We start from the raw sequence: 20,736 nt of genomic DNA on the forward strand, positions 1-20,736 counted from the left end.
TAGTTGCGCCTCTAGGAAATGGTAGTACTTTGTTGTGGCAAAAGGAGTTGTAATGGAGCGGAGTCTAGGTACAGCTGCTAGACCAAAAGATGGCGGGAGCCTTGCGGCAGAATCCTGCAGCTGAAGCCAGCAGACACGGCGGTAGATGTGCAGCTGGAATGAGCAGCTGGGGTTTGAAGCAATGAAATATGGAAGAGCAGCAAATTAGTAGCGGCTGGATTCAGCAGTAGGAGATTGTAACAGCGTCTATAGGTCCTTCCAAATATGGGTGAGCCGCGTGAGTCTTGCGGCCGGATTCAGCAACAGTAGTATTAGTTGCGCTAAACGTGCGGCAGAATGAAGAAGCTGAATTGTATTTTAAATGGCTCCTCCGCCGTGAATGGCAGAGCCGGGCGAATGCCAAAGGACGGCAAATGCTTTTCAAGGGATGGAAAGAAACTGGAAACAATGTTGCTAGACAGGGAAATGCGACCAGAGCTTCGATGAAAGGAAATAAATTAGAAGCACTGGGCTCCCGCCACAGCCATGCTTAAATAAATTACAAACACGCCCCCAGGCATGTGACACGAATCAAGTGACGCATGTTCATTTGGGAAGAACAGCTGGACAGTGAGAACGGCGTCCAAACACCAAACGCTGTCTCCAAGCAAACCGCCCTCTGAGCCTGTAACGCGAATAGAATGGCCTGGCTGCCATTCTACGGCCATAATCCTGCTTGAAAATAGATGCTTCGATTAGAGGGAGTACATAGAGGAGCGGCTGGGGCAATCCTAGCAGGCATGACAGATTATTTTCCTGACATAACGTGTAAAGTAGCTGGATAGTTCTATTTTTAGGTTTCTTCACTCCCAAGTGTGGAGGATGGATGGGTGCTTTTGTGATTCTACAAAGATATAAGCCACAGAAAGAGAATTATTGGGTAAGTAATGTTTGCCTCTCTGAGGATTGTAAATCTGCTTAGATTCACATGCTTTGCATGTATTAGCAAGCAGTGCCCGGTGTTAGTGGAGGATGAGCTGCTGAAGGGACAGTAGCAAATAAATGCCTAAAAAATGCTTGCCCCACCTGAGAATCTGTTCTTCACTGTATGCCTACACAGTATTGCTGTATGAAAGTATGCACAGAACTCCACATTGCTACTTTACAAATGGCTTCTAGTGGAACATTTGCGATGAAAGCTAGTGTTGCTCCTGTGCTATGTGTAGAGTGTGTTCTAGGGGTAAAAGGTAACGCCTTGTTTGCCAAAGTGTAACACAGTTGTATACAACCAACAATCCATCCTCTATGGGTTGCTTTAATAACTGAATCTCGTTCTCTCCCAGCTGCGACTGACAAAAAGAATGTGTCCGTTTTTCCTTAATTTTCCGGTTCTAAGTGATGAATGACCGCTCGACAGATGCTGAGTGTGTGTAATGCTCTTTCTCCTGTTTTGTGAATTTTGGAAGAAAGCTGGCAATTCAATGGATAGATTGACATGAAATGTGAACATGCATTTTGGTGAGAACCTTGGATGTGTCCTTAACACTACTTTGTGTTTGTCTATTGAGACAAAAGGTTCTGAAACTGAACACATTCGCAATTTACTTATTCTTCCGATTGAGGTAACCATAATGAGAAAAGCTAATTTATATGCAAGTTCCTTTAAAGGAGCTTTATACGCAGGCTCAAAAGGAGCACACATTTACCTGGATAGTACTGTATTAAGATCCCAATCTGGCTGACCATGCGACACTAGTGGATATATGTGCTTTAATCCCTCCATAGATGCTTTGACTGCTGGGACCCACCACAATATGTTATTTTGTGTATACTGTCAATGCTGCCACATGTACTTTGAGTGAGTTGTATACCAGGCCGTAGTCACGTAAAGCAGATAGATGACAACACCTGCTGATGAACAATTAAGCAGGGTTGATAAGTTTCCGATTACACCAGATTACAAACCTATTCCATCTCTTGAAATAAAAATGCCTGGTGTTTGATTTCCTTACTTCACACAAGATGTCCATGCACCGCATGAGTAACTTTAAATGACCGGATTCTATGACCTCAGGAGCCAGGCTGATAAGTTTTTTCTTTGTGGATTTGGATGGGCTATCTGCTCTTTTGCTAGGAGAGCAGATTGTGGCAATGGAGTTTGCTTGGAGGGCAAAGAGACTGGTTTAATAGGTAGGAGAGCCACCACTGTCTCTCCCACACTGGAGCAATGATATCATTGTTAGCTGCTCTTGGAGTAGCGTGTGGACTATTTTCGGGAGCAATGGTGCCAGTGGAAAGCAGCATGCATATACAGCTGACACATTCATCCATAGTGTATTGCTTAGGTACCCATTATCTGGGTACCTTGATCTGAAACATGCCAATTTTTTTTGTTTTCAGCTGTTGTGAACAGTCCACTTGTGAGTGGCTCCATGTGGCAAACATCTGTTTGAGTGTACTTTTACTTTACTTTGTTCATTTGTATAGCGCAACCATAAAACCCGGGGGCGTGAGGGTGTGACAAATAGTCAAAGAGATCTTAAAAAAGGATAACAGAAAATAGGCAATGTGAAAAATGTACTTGAATAGCAGTGTCTTGATTCCTTTTCTAAATATTGCTATAGAATTGATATCTATAATTCCAAGCCTTAGGAGCGGTCATGAAAAACACACTTTTAATAACTTGGGTAAGATTGCATTTGGGAATTTGTAGTGGATTTGAATTATTCGACCTCAACGTTCTAAAGTTTCATTTTTTTTGTCAATGCTTCTGCTAAATAACCTTGGCCAGAACTCCTAAGACATTTGTGGGTGATGGTCAGCAGCCGAAAGTGGATGCTGGCAGCAACAGGAATCCAATGAAGACCCTGTCTGGCCTCCGAGACATGGGCAGTCTTTTTTAGGCCTACAATGGTTCTAACCATGGTGTTTTGGTGTGTCTGTAGTCGAGAGATATCAGACTTTGCTGCTCCCACCAGTGGAGCACTACAATAATCGATCTTAGACCCCACAATGGCCCTAGCAATCGTCTTGCAGTTAGTTTGGGAAATAAAGGGTCTAAATTGGGTCAGCAGTTTGACATGATAGGCTGTAGAGGAGATCAGACTACCTATGTATGCCTTCTTATTTAAGTTCTGGTCCAAGACCACCCCCAGGGTCTTCACTTTCTTTTTTGTTTCTATGACACACCCAGCTATTTCAAAGTGTTTGTAGCCCTCTTCAGGTTTATTAATTTTATTACTTGTGTCTACTAGCATCAACTCAGTTTTCTCTTTATTTAGTGCTAGGCCATTTTCCATCATCCACCATTGGATGATTTCATAGGTCTCATTTAACCTTTTTTCATCCTCCTTATATTGGCTTGACATGGGAATGACGCATTGAGTGTCATCAGCGAAGTTGGTGAAACCTATGTTCTTTTTTCCAGCAGATTGAAAAAAGGCACTGTAAATATGTTACATAACGACTGTGAAAGGCACGCACCCTGTGGCACCCCACAATTAAGAGTTATGGGGGTAACATCTGCATCCCCACTCCATACTATACAGCTTCATCTGATAAAAAATGACTCAACCCATAGGGCTGCATTATCTGAGAATCCCGCTACCTCCCTCAATCTGGCGACCAATTTACCATGGTCCACCAGATCAAAGGCGGTTCACAGAGCCAGTAACATCAGTGTCACCACCTGTCCTTTATCGATATGCTGTAGTAGTCGAGACTTTAAATCTATTAAGGCTGACTCTGAACTATGTCCCTGTCTGAAGCCTGATTGCCATTTATTCAGAATACCATTCTCATTCAAAAACAAAACATAGTTGTAAGTAGGCCACACGGTCTAAGATCTTTAACAGAAACGGTGCGTTTGTGATTGGTCGATAATTTAAGGCTGTCTGTGGACAAAAAACAGGTTTTTTGATCAGTGGAGTGATTCACACATTTTTAAAATCCTCAGGAACATGGTTCTCCGCAAATTAGGTGTTTACAAATCTGCAGAGTACGCCTATCAACTGTGGAGTGCATTCCTTAATTACCATGGCCGGGAATAGGTCACCCTTGCAATTGGTAGGTTTCAAATCGGAGATGATTTCCGTCAGTTCAGTTTCTGTGATGGGTTTAAAATTAAACCGAGTTCATGGCTCGCTGGTTGTTGGCTGACCACTTCTATCAGTGTGTTATCTATTAGGTGATGGGTATTCTTTTTAACTTAAATATTCTTCCTTATTGTATATATTTTCCCCCCATCAGCACCTTTTGAATCGTGTTACACCATGCAACATTCTTTTCAATAGTATCTGTGTTAGTCTTACACAGCTTTTCCAACTCTTTTAGTACTTTAAAAAGTTCTTTAGAGCTTAACTGTGCCTTAGTGATCCTATTGTTATAAAAGTTTATTTTTGCTTCAATCACAGCCTGTCTAAACTCTTTGGTAGCCGTCCGAAAACCCTCCTTATCAGATGCACTTTGAGTTAGTTTCCATGTATTGAAATATTTTTGTTTAATGGCTTTTAGCTTTTGTAGCTCCGCTGAGAACCACAGGTTTTTTTTTCTTTCTACCACTTGTTTAGATTTGAGAGGGGCAAGTGAGTTGTTAGTTTCTTGCATTATCTGCTCATAGATGAGTTCCCACTTGTGTTCTAATACTAGAACCCTGCTCAAGCTGTCCACAAGACATTTGTGTTTCCCAGGAGCATGCTGTGCTTGAATGTACATTTACATTTCCTACACCAATGCCAAATGTTTTGTGCGAGCAAACAGTGTGTAGTGTTGTCTGTGTTGATGAGGATGCACTTTCCTCTTAGGATGTTCTGGCAAGAGCAAAGTGCCATTTTGATTGCTAGTAATTCCAACAACTTTGTGTAGTATTTGAGTTGTTGGCTTGTCCACTGTCCCTGGACAGTAACATGTTGGCAATGCACACCCCCCAACCAGCCAGTGATGCATCTGTCATAATTGTTACTCATAGCATGTCATGTCATATCATATCATACTAGTGATGTGTGACGAATCCCAGGCAGGGTATCGTCACTGCTTCGCTAAGGGAAGCCCCTTTCCATGAGGCCAGGGAGGTGAGGCCACTACTCGATAGTGCCCACGGGGGTGGTACTCAGTGGGAGGATCTCATGTGGAGGGAAAACTTCTATTGGACCAGTGACGGCTATCTTGGGGGAATGCAGTATGAACCGCCTCCATATTTGTGCCATCTTTCCTCTCACCCCACTCAGTCCTCTGTGGTTCTCCACATACCTATGTATTATTTATCTAGGGTAGAAGACCCCATCCATACAGACCTTTCAGAGATGAGGAAGAGTTGGGCTACCCAGATGGAGTGCCTTTACCTACTGACACGAAGATAAGGCAAAGGAGGAAAAAGCCCACTTCAGAACCACAATACAGTCAACTAGAGTCAGACACAAACATAAAAACGGAAGAACTACAGCGTACTTGGTCAGATGCTCCCCGGAGGAACAGAGAGGCGGCTTGCCACAGAGAACAGGAAAGTCTGATGGAGCCTCGCCGAACACATGTTGTGTTCCCTGTTGTCCAGGTTGTAGAATCGGAGGTCCGAGAGCAACAGAGAGTTGGACAACGCGGTCGGACCGAGAAATGCATGGCACAAAGACACGTGGAGACCGCTTGAAGGCATGCAGAAGACCACAGCAGGAAGAAGCAGTTCTGCAAAGATGCGTGGGCAAGCCAGTAACGCCACAAAAGGTACCTGGGTTTCCGCAGTAGGTGGTAGAACTAATGGCGAAAGAAGGAGGCGGTTGGAGAAGGCTGAAGAACCCCTTCTCCTTTGGACCAGTACTTGGGGAAATTTAAGAAACGGATAAATGTTATGTTGATTTCTACTGCGCCCCGCTACCACCAAGGCGCATTCTCTAGGCACTCGTATGAGAAATAGTGCCTGGCAGGTTAGTGAACCCGGCCTGGGTACAACATGCGATAAACCTGAGAGAGAGGTCTGGGACCCAGATGAAATTGGGGAAGCCACACAAGAGCAGCACACAGGGGGGTCAAGGACCCACATCAATTTGAAGAAGCACGTAACCAAGAGGCCGAGGCCCACAGCAAGTCGGTGAGGTCCTGAGACAGCATAGATGTGTCTGGGACCCACAAAAATGAGAGAGAGGCAGGAGAAGTAAAGCTAAAGGGTTGAGGACCCATTGCCAAAAGAAGGGACATTTTCTCTAACATTAAGGGCTACAGTAAATGCTGGCAGCATAGTGAACCAGACTTTATGGTACATTTGCGAACTGGAGAAAGAACAGGGGAAAGGGACTACCCCCTGATATTTGGGAACTGTATTTTGGGAAATGCGATGTTTGCGAAATAAGGAGATCTAAAGTCATGTTTGGCAGAATAGTGAGCCAGACTTGATGTTGCATTTGTGAACTCAAGAAAGAAACCAGATTAACAGAGAAAGAGAAGAGGACGGGAGGCAATTCCCTGCTAATCCTGTTGTGCTTCTGTATATGTTTGGATGAGCATCCCACGTCAAGAATATTTAAGTTAAAGAACCATTCGTATGTTCTTGTCAAGAATTGAACAGTTGAGTTGGCGTACAGAATGAGAGAAGCCTCCTTCTGGATCAAAAAGATACCCAGTTTTTCCTTAGTTAATCTAGAGTGTAAGAGACGGAAATAGGGTTGGAGACAGGACGGTGGACATTTTACTTTATTGGAAATTCTGACAGAGTCCTTAGTCTTTTTGTTGAGGTAGAGCAACCCGTCTTTGAAATTGGGCCAGATAGGTTTTCCTTTTCTTTACCACCATTGTGCCAGAATTTTACTTCTACACACTTACAGGTGTTACAATGTGTCTTCCTTGCAACATATTATTTTTTTACCACCATTCTAGGCATTTTACTACCTCTTCTGGGACTACCACTAGATCGTCTCACTTGCCTGTTTTTTCAGACCATTGTTCCAACAGCCATTGTTCTATGGGGCAAATATTGAGATGAGCATGTGGGATGATATAAATGCACAATGTCATAATTCCTAGTAGTTTACAGACCTTTCTGTCTGTTATCGGGCAACCTGCTGAGTAGCACAGTATTTGTGCCTGCAATACTTGCACTCTTTCAAGAAATTAATAAGCCTTTGCATTCTGGGTTTTTAGTACTGCTCCAAGAAACGTTTTGTTTTGACTTAGAACAATGCTGGATTTATTTCTCGTTGATTGAGAATCCTAGATTGTGGAGCAGATTTACTGTTTCTTATGTATTTTATAGACACTTTAAAACAATGTACCCTGTTATCAGCCAGTCATCTAGATAAGGATTAACAGGAATGGTGTTGCAGCACAGATGTGCTGCAACTGTGAGCCCCTTGGTAAATAGACTAGGCGCTGACGTAAATCCAAAAGGGAGCACTTTGAGTTGAAAATGTCTTTGATCTATTTTGAAGATAAAAAAACTTGGGATGGCCTAGGAACATAATATGCAAACTTGCATCTTTGATATCTAATGTGGCCATGTACTTTCCCTTCTTTAACAATGTATTGGGTCTCATTACGAGTGTGCCGGTCCGGTAACAACTGTGCCGAGGACTGCGAACGGGTGCCTTTCCGCCTGCCAGGTCTGACCTAGTGGGCGGAACGGCACTTGCTCGCAGACCATGAATGACGTATGCACCGGCACCATTCATGAATGGTGCTGGTGCATCCGTCCTCCCCATTCCCATTGAGTCCAATGGGACTCGAATGGGATTGGGGCGTAATATTTTCCAGTGCCCGGCAATAGGGAATTACCGGGACCTCTGGGGCTGTAATGCCCCGGTAGGTCCCCATTGCCGGGCACAGGTAAAAAATAACTCTGCCGGCAGCCGTGCCAGTATTTACCGGCACATCCACCGCCGGACTCATAATGAGGCCCAATGACTTCCTGCAGGGTGGTCATCCTGAGGTCTTGGTGGTTTACATATTTTGCAGCCTTAGGTCTAGAACAAGCACTTTTGTTTTGTCTATTTTTGGGAACTACGAACTACAAAGAATAAATGCCCATGTTTCACTGTGCCGGCCCTCTCCCATTAGCGGTATGACTCTTCGGTTCATGTGACGCAGTTGCTTTTCCGATCTTGTCTTGTGACGTTGCCGCAGTAATCTCAAAGGATTCACTCACTATTCCCCAGGTAAGCTGAAAAATGCTCAAAAATTACAAAAGTCTTCCCCAGCCTCATAGGCACTCAACCATGTGTCCCCCTCATCCTTTCTTGGTCCCTGCACTCCACCTGACCCGCCCTCATTATCCCCTATCACTCGTTGATTCCTGTGATGCAGTTTATTTTCAGATCATGTCTTGCGGCATTGCCCCGGTAATCTCCCGAGATTCCCCTGCTGTTCCCCTGATAAACGCTTCAAAAAAGTCTTCCACGTCTTCATGGCACTCACCACGTGTCTGTCCCCCTCATTTTTTCTTGCCCCTTCCTCCCCTAAATTGCTTTTTACCTCCCTGCTCTCTTCCATTACTCCCCACCATTCTTCGGTTTGTGCGACGCAGTATCTCTTGCGATTGCGTCTTGCGAAATTGCCACAGTAAGTTTATGACATTCTCTGGGTATGGCAAACATGTTCTACCCATAACTGGCTCTCCAGCCCAACCCCAACTTCAACACTTCACATGGTGTCCTCTTTCCCCCTCCCTACCTCTAGCCTAACGTGATTGTCTCTTTTTTCCTCCTCCAAATAGCATTTAAAGCACTTTTAATGTTAGTGTTCCCCCAGTGTTATCATGGGAATCGCTCAAATAGAGAAAAAAAGGTCTCTTTTTTCTGAGAAGCCTCTTAGCCTCTCTGCTGCAAAGCACCCATGGGAGATATATAAAATTGTTCGGGGGCAGGGGCACCCCGCTTCTCCGTCAAATATTTTTAAAACTACCAGACAGATTTACCCCAAACCAGCAAAGGAAATAATTGCAATGCTTTGTGCTAAAGTTGTTTCTTATTTGGTACAAATCTGTCCAATGGTTTTTGGGCTACCAGTGTTCAATTCATGCACCTTTTCTTTATCGAAAAATGAATGGGACTAGGCCGAAAACAGTGTTTTTTTATTTTCTTGATAACTTTTTCATCTTTCAGCACGTTTTTCCCAAAAATTCCAGTTTGGGGGCCCAGTGACAAACATTTGTCAACTGGAGTCAAGAAATGCAAATTTGTATTCTAGAAAGCAGTTAATACTCCCTTCAGCACTGTAATTATTAGTTGTAAATCAAGCAGGCAAACTCAAGGGAAAATGTATTTCATAATAGTTTTAGCAACAATTGCATCCAATAATTATAATCCTATAACATTTCTGGCAAAATATATATGTTTCGCGTTTTGAGATGTACTCACAAATTAACTAACAGTTAAAAAAAAAACACCATCATTTAAAAAGATGGTTCATTCATTGGTGCTTGTGCGAATGTAGCGTTGCAATGGGGATTTCAATCAATGGTCAACTACAGCTTGACACCTTGTAGACTGTTTTGGTTTGACAGAGAATGTTGGATTGATAATATATCAATAGCTTCAATACGGTCAAAGTGACCCACATATATGTACATTCTACTGGTTTTCTCATATAATCTGTAGATGGGGTCCCCTGGAGTCTATGACATCTGATCAACATGATAATTTATTGGTCGCTTCTAGTGGAATCTTCATTGACGACATCCTCTATTTCGCTGGATAGTTAAGATATTGGGAACTTGCATGATTTGTCCAGTAATTATGCTATCACAGCTGCATATATATCCGCACGCTTGCTATACATGTGATTAAACCTGCACAAATCCGGACTTAGCAATGCCATACAGTCTAATAAGACTTTTAAAGGTTCTCTTTTCATAAACACTTACAATAGTAAACAGCGCATAAATATCTTGTAGGCATAAATCTCCCATTACCTTGGATCGTTTCTTGCAGAGCAACATGACGATACTCAAATGTCCAGCTGCTGCAGCGTATCCTAACGGGGTTAAGCCACTCTCAGAGGAGGCATCCACATTGGCACCAAACTCCAGTAACAAGGCCACCATCTCTGTGTACCCAAGGTGAGCCTGGACGCACAAAATTGGAGCATTGTTCAGGACCTCAGTGCGATAGTTGACGTTCGCACCACCCAGAATCAACAATCGACTGACCTATAGAGAAAGTAAACGCATAAAATACTTGGTTTTAGGCAAAATGCACTTAACAAAATTCTGTTTGAGACAATATTAAACAACACAATGTGGAACAATTAAATTTTCTAAATTGTTGTGAAATAATGCACACATTTACAGCACCTGACATGTCATCATAGGACTGCTCTATGTGAGGGATCAGAAATGAACGACAGACCCAAAGTTGTCATGTTTTTGGCTAAAAACTTTTATTCAACTTAAAGGGGTTGGGGAAATGCCTCTATGACTCCTATTCTAAAGAGACGTTTCCCTACCTAAAAACCAAAAACTAAGTATCTGTCTTTGTCAGGATGTCATAAATCAAAAGCTGTCCTTGTGTCCAAACGTTCTATCCAGACCCTCACGCTAAAATAAAATAATAAAGTGAAAAGGGAAATGTCTTTAACCTGTTATTTGTAAAAAGTAAAAAAAAAGTGTTCTTAAATAAAAATAGAATAAGTCCAATGCAAATGTTCTCCAAAAATGGAAAAGACATTAATTCCAGAGGGTGATTCCCTTCCCCTGGATTCTTCACTGGTGTCACACATGTCGCTGTGATATCTTTCTTGGCCCACAGCACTACTGTTAAATGAAAACTGCCCCACCTTATAACTTCTGCTTTAATAAAAGTAGCTTCTTTAAACACAAGTTCCTTCTTTAAACTCAAGTTCCTTCTTTGTTTAACAAACCCTGTGTCTGCTTGACACTCCTTGTAGGTTTGCAATTTTCCAGATATACGCCCCTGCAAGGAAACTTTATGCACTTCCAACTGCCTGGTGTATGCTTGCAAGGACGTCTTATATATTAGATTTTCTCTTTGCATATACCTTTCTTAGCTTGGTATATCTACTTGTTTCACAGTTCTTTAAAGCTTTTCCTCTCTTTTGGATTGACTTCTTATTGGGGTTCAGGTTGGCACTCTTTCAATTTACAAATAATCTTATTATTTCACTTTCTGTAACTTCGCAATGTTCAAATTCTTTTTGGTGCAGTCGCCGAAACACCCCTGGTCCTCGTCTGCTTAGGCTGATTCACCTTCTCTGTGTATCGTCTACGGACCTGCTCGCACTTATGCGGCGTACCTTTGCCGCTCACTTCTCACTCTACTCGGCTCTCAATAAAGACAAAGCTGCTTCTCTTGACTGCCAGATGCCAGGAATCCTCTCACGTTTACTGGCATCTCCATTGCTCGCACCACGTTACTTTCCGTCTTGCCAGCCAAGATTCTTTACTCCGCCACACCGGATCTTGCCTCCAGCTTCCGCGCACCGGCTCGTGCCTCCAGCTTCTTCACACCGGCTCATGCCTCCAGCTTCTGCACACCGGCTTGCGCCTTCGATGGAGATGTCATGTCTTCTCCTGAGCGCTCTCTCGTAGTTCAGTTACAATATTTAAAGGTCCCGCAAACAGGTGTTTTCACCCAACAACTAGCACGCTCATTAAGCTTGATGCTTCTGCACCAACTTCTTAATCGTCCTCATCTCAGTACTTAGGTGGTTGTGGGAATTGAAGTCCATTGATGGTTTCTGATGCATAATTCTTGGAGAGTCCTTCTCAATGATGTCATATGAAAGATTGGTTCTACATGAAGGAAAACTAGAAGTGAAAAGGGTTTTCTTGGAGCTTGTACTCTTCAGGATGGGAGTTTGGCCTAAAGGTTGTTGGAAAAAGGTGTCCTTATTTTCCCTATAGCGGCAAACAGATACAGGGCAATAGGCCATTAGGGTATTGGGTAACAGGGGGTCTTCCTCATGGGGAAATGGGGGATACCGCATCTCATCCAATGTAGCTATGATATGGCTGTCTCCTCCCATGTGATCCTCCCTCGTACAGCCGCTCCCAGGGTCAGGATCAGGTAGCGGCTACTATCCCCATGCCACATGGGAGGAGGTTACTGCGGGGGAATCCATGATGACTCCATTGGATTCATCACACCTATGAATACATCTGGTTCTGATACAGTATAGACTAAGAGGTAACACTGTGATCTGCTCTCAGTCATGGAAAGGATACTGTAGTAGAACTTGGTGTGCATAATCACAGATATTTGCAGATATTAAGAGAGGAGTTGATTTTTAAACATTCCTGACAAAGGCACCTGAAGTGAAGCACTTTGTGAATTCCACAACCAATTCACCCATTCGGACCAATACCAACCTGTATTCGATTATTTGATGATATTGAGGAATTCTGAACAAAGGGGATATATATATATATATATATATATATATATATATATATATATATATATATATATATATATATATATATATATATATATATATATATATATATATGCACGGGGGGCTGACTGACAGTCCAAAAAATAGCAGCAGCACTCAGGCAATGAAAGATGACATCAAGGCAAATCCCAGATGGGAAAATCCGCTCAAAACAGTCCTTTATTTTTCATATATCCATGAACAGGAGGGCAGCAGAAAGTGCAAAGCAATGACAACGCGTTTCACCCTTGCGGGCTTCGTCGGGTCTAACATAATAGAGAGAGGACTTGAGTATGTGGTGAAAAGGTATGTAGCCCTGCTTTTATGTTGTGTTGGAGAAAGCTACTGCCTTTTCATACCACATAATCGCCATCTTGGAACATAGTGCAAAAAGACATCAATGTATTTGACAAACATGCATTTCATGATTGCTAAAAAAGCACATTAGAATATAATACCTAGAAATACTAGATTTTTTCTAATAAGCATTTGTTAATTTAAAAGAGACATATTGTAACATGGCATAATGTTTTTAAAGTGACATAATATTTTATTTTAAATGGGGAACAGTGGTCCATTCCGATTTAAATAGTAGGGAACATATAAGAATCATTGATAAATGCCTCTTGGTAAATACAAAAAGCTATCCAATATGAAACCCTACGAATATTTGCCGCAATTCTTTCAACACTATAATACGTTTGTGTACTACCACTATGTATTCCCAAATGTGCGTATTTGTATCATAGCAACTAAGAAGGGAGAACATAGAAAAGCGTTCACCCAAGTGGGTTAAGGGAGCAATTTGTTAATACATACATAATTGTATACACAATTCCAGTTGGATAAAAAAAAACTCCCTAATGGGGTGCAGGGCCTAGTCAATAAATTTTATGTAAAAAGTGACTAGTGCATGGTGCTTCTGAGCTGTCTTGCTGCACTACTTGGTCTCTTGGAACATCTAGTTGCATTGATGTTATACATGATGTGATGCTTTGATCTCATTAGTACCAATGTTCCAGACGGTATGACTGGGCGGTTTATGTGGGTATACGATCGAATCTATCAATGGGTGTCAGGGCAAACTGAGGAATAATGTCATATATTGAATCTAATCCGCTCAACTTGACTGGAAAAAGTGCGATGCAGAGTGCATAATTAGTATATAAAGTGCAAAGTGCAGGTATTCGGAAACTAGTATAGTACGTTGCATTTCCGTAAGCGCTCACTTTAAAATCCATTTGCGATTTTCGCTTGATCAATAAAAAAGTTTGTCAGATAGTCTACCAAGTTGCATAGTGGTATTATTCTGAATATGCACAAAGTGTGCCAAATAAAGTGCAAAGTGCTAATCTTGTATTCAACAACAATTCAAATACTAGATAATAAATGGTGGATTTCAAGCAGGAAATGACACTTGATAACTTGTCATAACGATTAATACTACTATCAGCTATCTATAAAGTACTAAAAGTGCTGTATTACAATCTGCTGGAGTGCCTACAAATATAAACCTGCTTGTCTTCCCCATCATTAATTTAATTATGATGTTAAAACCCTGAGTTCATGCCTCACTGAAACCGGTTAACTCTTCTACTCTCTAAAAGCTACATGTTAAAATGTTATTCATGTAATAACGAAATAACAAACAATTGTATAAAGTGCAATGTGAGAAAAAGCTAATCAGTGAAATTACAAAAGATACAGACACACGGATAATACTAATATTAAAAAGTGCAAGACATTCCTACAAAACTATATGAATGTCACAGTTATAAAATAGATGTATGTACACATACAGGATAGCGATTGGATCTCAGGCTTTTGTAGACTCTTTTAGAAAAATGGGGGAAGAGAATCCTCATTTGAAGATGGTAAGAGAGAGTGACTTCGATTCAGTATATCAGAACAACAGAACAGAAAATCTCCTAAAGCAAAAGATAATAATAATAAGCTTTAGAATAATTCCACTCAAAATAAGCCAAAAGACGCTCATCGAGCAGCCGATGAATACTGGTTGGTTCACAGTTAGTCTCCTATGAATACATACAGTTCTTCATCTCGATTGTGATCCATCAGGGTTTTTGTATTATAATCCACAATATAGCGTGATTCTAATTGTCCTAATCTTCTAAGTCTGTCACCTCCTCTTGGGTGTAGGTCAACTGTATCAATTACAAAATATCTGAAAGAAAAGGCATTTCCATGGTGTTTATCCTCAAAGTGTTTTGCTAATCGGTAATTCATGTCCTTATTTTTGATTGCTCGTAAATGCTGTAGGATACGCAATCTTACTTCCAGTTTTGTGCTTCCAATGTACCATAAATTGCACTGGCAAGTGATCACGTAGATAGCAAATGGTGTAAAACATTTGATTTCTTTTTTTATCAAAACTTCTTTAGTTGTTCTTGGATGGTTATATTTTGTTGTTTTCAATCGAAAACGACACACCTTGCATTTGGTACATAGAAAGAAACCTGGGGTTTTCACAGGAAGCCAGTTGCCTATCGTGGTTGTTTGTACATTTTGAAACATGCTAGGTGACAATTTAGTTTTCAAAGAGGCTGGTTTCCTGTAGGTTACAGTTGCATGCAGTTTTAGGAGGTGACTAATGTCATTATCTCTTTTAAGGAGATGCCAATATTTGCTTGGAATTCTTTTTACATCTTTTGCTCCTGAGTTGTATGTAGTGATAAATCTGATCACTGGCTCATCTGTGTCTCCTGGTTTTCTTTGGCTAGTAGATGCTTTTGTCAACATTTGTTCCCTTGTTCTGCTGCAGCTGCGATCGTATGCTTCATTAATAGTACTTTTACGGTAGCCTCTCGCTAAGAATATAGCAGCAATGTTTTTAGCATTTTGTTCCCAGATTGCATTTTCGCTGCAGTTCCTTTTTACTCGAAGGAACTCACCATACGGGATACTTATTTTGAGTGGTGTAGGTTGTGCACTTGCTGCATGTAGTACGGCATTCGTACTTGTGCTTTTCCTATGCAGTTCTGTTGTGATCACTTCATTGACTATTTTGATCTTGATGTCCAAATAGACAATTACTGACTCATGATGGTGCTCTGTAAATTTCAAATTTGTTCTCTCTTGATTCATCAAGTTGAAGAAAGTCATGCATCCAGCCTTTGTTCCATGCCAGATTATAAAAAGGTCGTCGATGTACCTTTGCCACATCACTACCTTATCTGTATGTATTATTTTTTCTTCACTAGAAAATAAGTTGGCCTCCCACTCACCCATAAACAGATTTGCTTATGTTGGGGCTACAGCTGCGCCTATCGCAGTTCCATATATATATATATATATATATATATATATATATATATATATATATATATATATATATATATATATATATATATATATATATTTACACAGCCAGCGGTAATGGCCGCGCAGTTTTGGTTAAGTTGCTAAACCCATAGGAAGACCACTTTTTCGGCTGCTTATTACTAAGCTCCCCCTGGGGGAATCTTCACCAAACTTTGCAAAAAAGTATATGGCCCACTCTGAATTTTTTTCGGCAAGTTTGGTGAGGTTTCGTGCAGGGGGGGAATAATTATAGGGGGGGGGGGTCCCAAACACTTTCTTTTCCATAGACTGAATGGGGGAAAACTTTGCGCAAGGCTAGAGCCCGAACGGCTGGATGGATTTGCACCAAATTGGCGGCAGGAGTGGGGGCTTGGGTCAGAAAGCATGCTATTTTGTGTTCGGTGGAAATCCGATCAGTACTTTTGTTGCAAAGAACTGAAATGTACGTCTCAAAAAATTAGTGATATCTGGCTCCCCTCCGCGGACAGAAGTCTCATTGGCTTGCAGTACGCCGTGCTGTCGGCGAACTTTGGACGCGGCCGGTGGTTGGCTGCAGGGAAGCGTGCTCTGCGTCAAAGTTTTTGGAAAACGCTGCCATGGTGTATCGGAGCACAGTGCAGGGCCGAAAGGGATTGACAAACATAACGTATGGCATGTGGTGGTGGGAAGAGGGGATGGAAAGGGCGGGGGAGAGAGAAGTGGTTCATCTGAGATGGGAAGAAAGGGTGGGAGATTGAAAAGAGGTGCATATGAGATATGTCAATAGGTGGATGAAGACGTTGATGTGCCTGCAGTTTCCATGCCTACAGCGCTAATTTGCGGGTCTCTGCACAGGCGACTACCGTATGTGCTGAATGCAGGCAGACTTCGTTACTGCACGATAGCTTCAGCGGACACCTCTTTGCATGGTGATTGGTGGGAGATCAATTGCAGAAGGAGAGTGCATTGCACATGATATGCACATTGTAAGATAGCGTGTACTGCGTTGTGTTGCATGTGGTAAGCCCGTAGCCCATTCACTGCACGGATGGAGGCCTTGCACTGACAACTATGTGCCGTGGTTGCAATTAGGAATGTCTTCTGTGTGTGGTTCCTCAGGATTGCCTACATTGTTGAGTCCATGGGTGTGGTGCTTCTTAGCACATCCTACACAGCTAATGGAGTGAACAGTTCTGCAGTGTGTACACTGAGTGCAGCGCAGCGTTGGAATACTGTCAGTATAGAAGAGGGTAGGGTTGAAATGCATCTTCCATGTGCATGGATTCTGCAGTGTGTGAAGTGGGTGCAATTTTTCAATAGTGTGTGCATAGAAGTGGATATCGGGTTAAACTGCATTTCGCATAGGATTGCATAGTGTCCATTGCACAGAGTGCTGACTACTGTACTGTAGTATGAGGTATTGCTTTTGTGTACTGAATAGAGTGCTGGGAGCCATACTATGAGCATGAAAGTGGGTATGGGTGCCGGAGGCTGTGTTATGTTTGTAGATTCTGCTAACTGTTGCATGTTTCCATGCATAGCTGTATTACGGTGCAGAGGTTGGGTAGCACTGGCGGTGTCTATGGTACGTGTGTGGAGTGTGGTACTTGGGCACATGTTGCCATGCATGTCTGCATTACATTGCGGTGGGTGTGGGCAAGGCCTAGACTATTGGGTGCATGGCCAAAGGCTGTAGGCTGTAGGCCATGCACCCAATAGTCTAGGCCTGGCCCACACCCACTGTAGCAATGCAGTTTAGACTGCATCTGTCAGAGAGTGCTCACCTTTACAAAATGGTTGTGGAGCACATTTTAGACTTGATAGAGCACCAGAAGTCAGCTGATATGCATATACTGTTGGTTGGTTCGGTTGGCAGTAAAACCACTGTATGTGAATGAAAGTGGGTAGGGGTGACGGAGGCTGTGTTAAGTTTGTAGATTCCGCTAAAAGGTGCATCTTTCTATGCATACCTGTATAACGGTCCGGAGGTTGGGTTGGAGTGCCAGTGGCTGTGGTACGTGTGTGGATTGCGGTACTTGGTGACATGTTGCCATGCATGGCTGGATTACCTTGTGGTGGGTGTGGCCAAGGCCTAGACTATTGGGTGCATAGCCAAGGACTCACCACACCCACCGCAGCAATGCTTGTCATGATGCCTACCCCCGGAGCACCAGGACAGGCCCAGCACCCCCGGGAGCAGGCATCATGCCCTCGGGTAAAAGCCCAGCGGCCCCTAATAGGGGCTCTTTGGGCTTTGTCCTGGCGCCTTTGGCGCCAGGCTCATGTTGGACATCAGTCCAGGCACCAAAGGCGCCAGGCTCATAAAGAGGGTGTTTGGTGCACTTACCTGACGCAGACCATGCTGCATGAAACCTCAAGCCAAATGAGGCTTAGGAGGGATTATTTTATCAAAGGAACTATTTTACTTGGGTGGGGACCGTGGAAGAATACTTACCTGGAACTTCTTCCAAGGCTATTTAAACCACGCCCGGACTGCCACACGTGCTTCGCGTTGTTCTGCATCTAGCAGCTGAACGCTCACCGTGCCTGCTCCTGCATCTTGCCTCCAGCCACGCCCGCCTCGATCTTGGGATACCTGAAAGGAAGGAAGGGAAGAGAAAAGGTGAAAACCAAGAACTTAATCTAACTTCCTACCTGTGTCCGGAACCATCACGCCAGCGATCCTGAAGATAGACATTCTTTAAAAGCATTGTGCTACTTGTTGCAGCGCTGCGCATCACTCACCTGCCTCGTGGGCTCTTCACTATCCACCGCGACCTTCTGGGCATTCCGCCACATCTCTGCACCTGCAGGGGAGAAGAAGAGACAAAAGGTGAGCTGGAGGAACAAATGAGGAAAGCCTGATTTTCCGTCACAAGACTTACCTGGCCATATTTGACGGAACCACTCATTTCGGGTCGGCGCCACTTCTTGGCCTGGTACCGCACCCCGGCCCCTAAGGGGAAAAAAGAAAGACATTACTAGAGGGATTCAAAGACATTTAAAGGGATCGTTTTATCACAAACTCACCTGAGTTTATCTCCGGCAATATCCCTCGAAGCATCACTTCCACTCTGCACCTGAAAATAAGGACAGATCGCAAGTTAAGAAAAGCAAACAAAGAGAAGACTACTCTGGAACTTTTTAAACAACATACTTACGGCATTTCGCCTTCCGAAACCAGTGAAGTAACTGGTCAAATACGCGCCCCTGCACCAGAAGCAGGATGGAGAGCTCATCCATTCAAACATTAAGATGAGCCTTGATTGGGGATTTCGGAGGTGGTCAGAGAAGAGCAAAGGGGAGGTGGGAAGCAATCACAATACTCTGCAGACAGTTAATCCCCTTTCTCCACCTACAGAAAGATTTTTCTACGGGCCAGACAAGCCAGATTTGGGGGTCCAGTTCAGTCGGTGTTTCGAATCCTGCGCATCACGCTTGAAGAGGTCACAGCAATCCAGACCAGGTCAGCGCCTCCGTGGGAGCCAGGTGAGCGTTACAATGCTGCAGTTTTGACTGCATCTCTCAGAGGATGGTCACCTTTACAGAATGGTTGTGGAGCCCATTTCACTCTGCATAGACCACCAGAAGTGCCCTGACATGCATACATTGTTGGTTCCATGGGTGCGGTCATTGTTAGAACATCCTACGGTTTTCAGTGTACGGCTGGAGATTGTGCAGTGAAAAGTCTTGCAGTGTGCCCACTGGGTCGAGTGTTGGAACACTTTCAGTATAGAAGAGGGTAGGGTTGAAGTGAATCTTATATGTGCTTGGATATTCTGGTTTCTGTAGCTTCCTGGGAGTAGGCCCAATGTTGTGAAGATTGTGTGGTTTGGTTGTCTGTGACATAATACTTTGTTAATGGAAGTGGGTTGGGGTGGCGGAGGCAGTGGTATGTTTGTGGAATCTGCTAACTGTTACATGGTTGCATGCATCGCTGCGTTGTGGTGCTGGGGTTGGGTTTGTGGATTGTGGTTTCTGGCCACATGTTTGCATGCATGGCTCCATTATGTTTTGATGGGTGTGGGCAAGCAGTAGACTCTTGTGTACATGGTCAAAGGCGTGATGGGTGCCGCTCTGGATGATTTTGGATGCTGAGATGCAGTCAAAACTGCATTGTTGCAGTCGGTGTGGCGAAGGCCTACACTATTGGGTGCATGGCCAAAGGCTGTAAGCCGTAGGCCATGCACCCAAAAGCCAAGGCCTGCACCACACCGAGAAAAAGCAGATGCAAAGAGAAAGGCTTTGAAGTGCTTCCGGAACTGGCGATGGTTCTCCTCAAGTTTCAGGGAGGCAAGGAGGCTGTTGCACAGGGAGGCCCCAGCAGAAAAAAAGACATCTACCACCAACTGGTTGCCTGCAGAAGCGACTAACCCTGAGGGCGGATGAGGGAAGAGCTTGAGCAGGGAGATATATAGGAAGTGAGAGTTGAAGTTATTGAGGTCCCAGGGCCCAGAAGGCGTTGTGCATAATGCAGAGGGTTTTCACCTCATTCCTCGCAGCCACTCGGAGCTATTGCACACATTTCAGTGCAGGAGAGATACCATCCCTGGGCTTGAGGCCAAGGCCAAGTCGCGCAGTCCTCTTCTGGATGAGTTGCAGAGGGTGGAGAGTAGAAGCGGGCAGATTAAAAAAAACGCCTGTTTCAATAGTCCAGCCTAGACAGAAGCACAGCTGTGCAGACAGTGACCTTTTGGGAACTTGCTTTAGGCTGGTAAGATACATTCAGTGCTGCTTTTGGTGGCATATTTTTATGATTAATGTAGGAGATGGGTTAGTGGGGAAAACATTTGTAGCATTGTAGGAAGGAAAGCACAGAGTTCCTGTTTCGATATTACAATGTATGATATGGGTAAATGAAAACGTTGCAAGCACATACAATTGAAGTGCCACTTGATGGTAGGGGATAGGGAAAAAAACCAGTATGCTTTTAAAGAACGTAATGGACACTCAGTGGCAGATACCGTGCACAGAGGCACTTATAACACAGTTTTAAACATACTGCAGAAAACTTTTTCATACCTCCATTTTGTGGTAATGGGTGCTCATGTGGATGAATGTGGATGCACAAATCTTGCAATCTTTTAC

At 43.3% G+C, this 20,736-nt stretch overlaps 1 protein-coding gene across 6 annotated transcripts in view; it reads right to left on the bottom strand.

Annotated features, from left to right (window-relative positions):
- The window catches only part of TANC2 (tetratricopeptide repeat, ankyrin repeat and coiled-coil containing 2), a 3,436,361-nt gene that overhangs the window by 355,324 nt on the left and 3,060,301 nt on the right, over positions 1-20,736 (bottom strand). For all 6 annotated transcript variants that reach the window (XM_069634135.1, XM_069634134.1, XM_069634133.1 and 3 more), the window contains one exon: positions 9,869-10,105. In XM_069634135.1, the coding sequence (XP_069490236.1) occupies positions 9,869-10,105 (237 nt within the window). The remainder of the gene's footprint in view (positions 1-9,868; positions 10,106-20,736) is intronic.

This window comes from Ambystoma mexicanum, chromosome 13 (genome assembly GCF_040938575.1).
Source record: "Ambystoma mexicanum isolate Mex_15411 chromosome 13, UKY_AmexF1_1, whole genome shotgun sequence".
In the NCBI taxonomy this organism is placed as follows: domain Eukaryota; kingdom Metazoa; phylum Chordata; class Amphibia; order Caudata; family Ambystomatidae; genus Ambystoma; species Ambystoma mexicanum.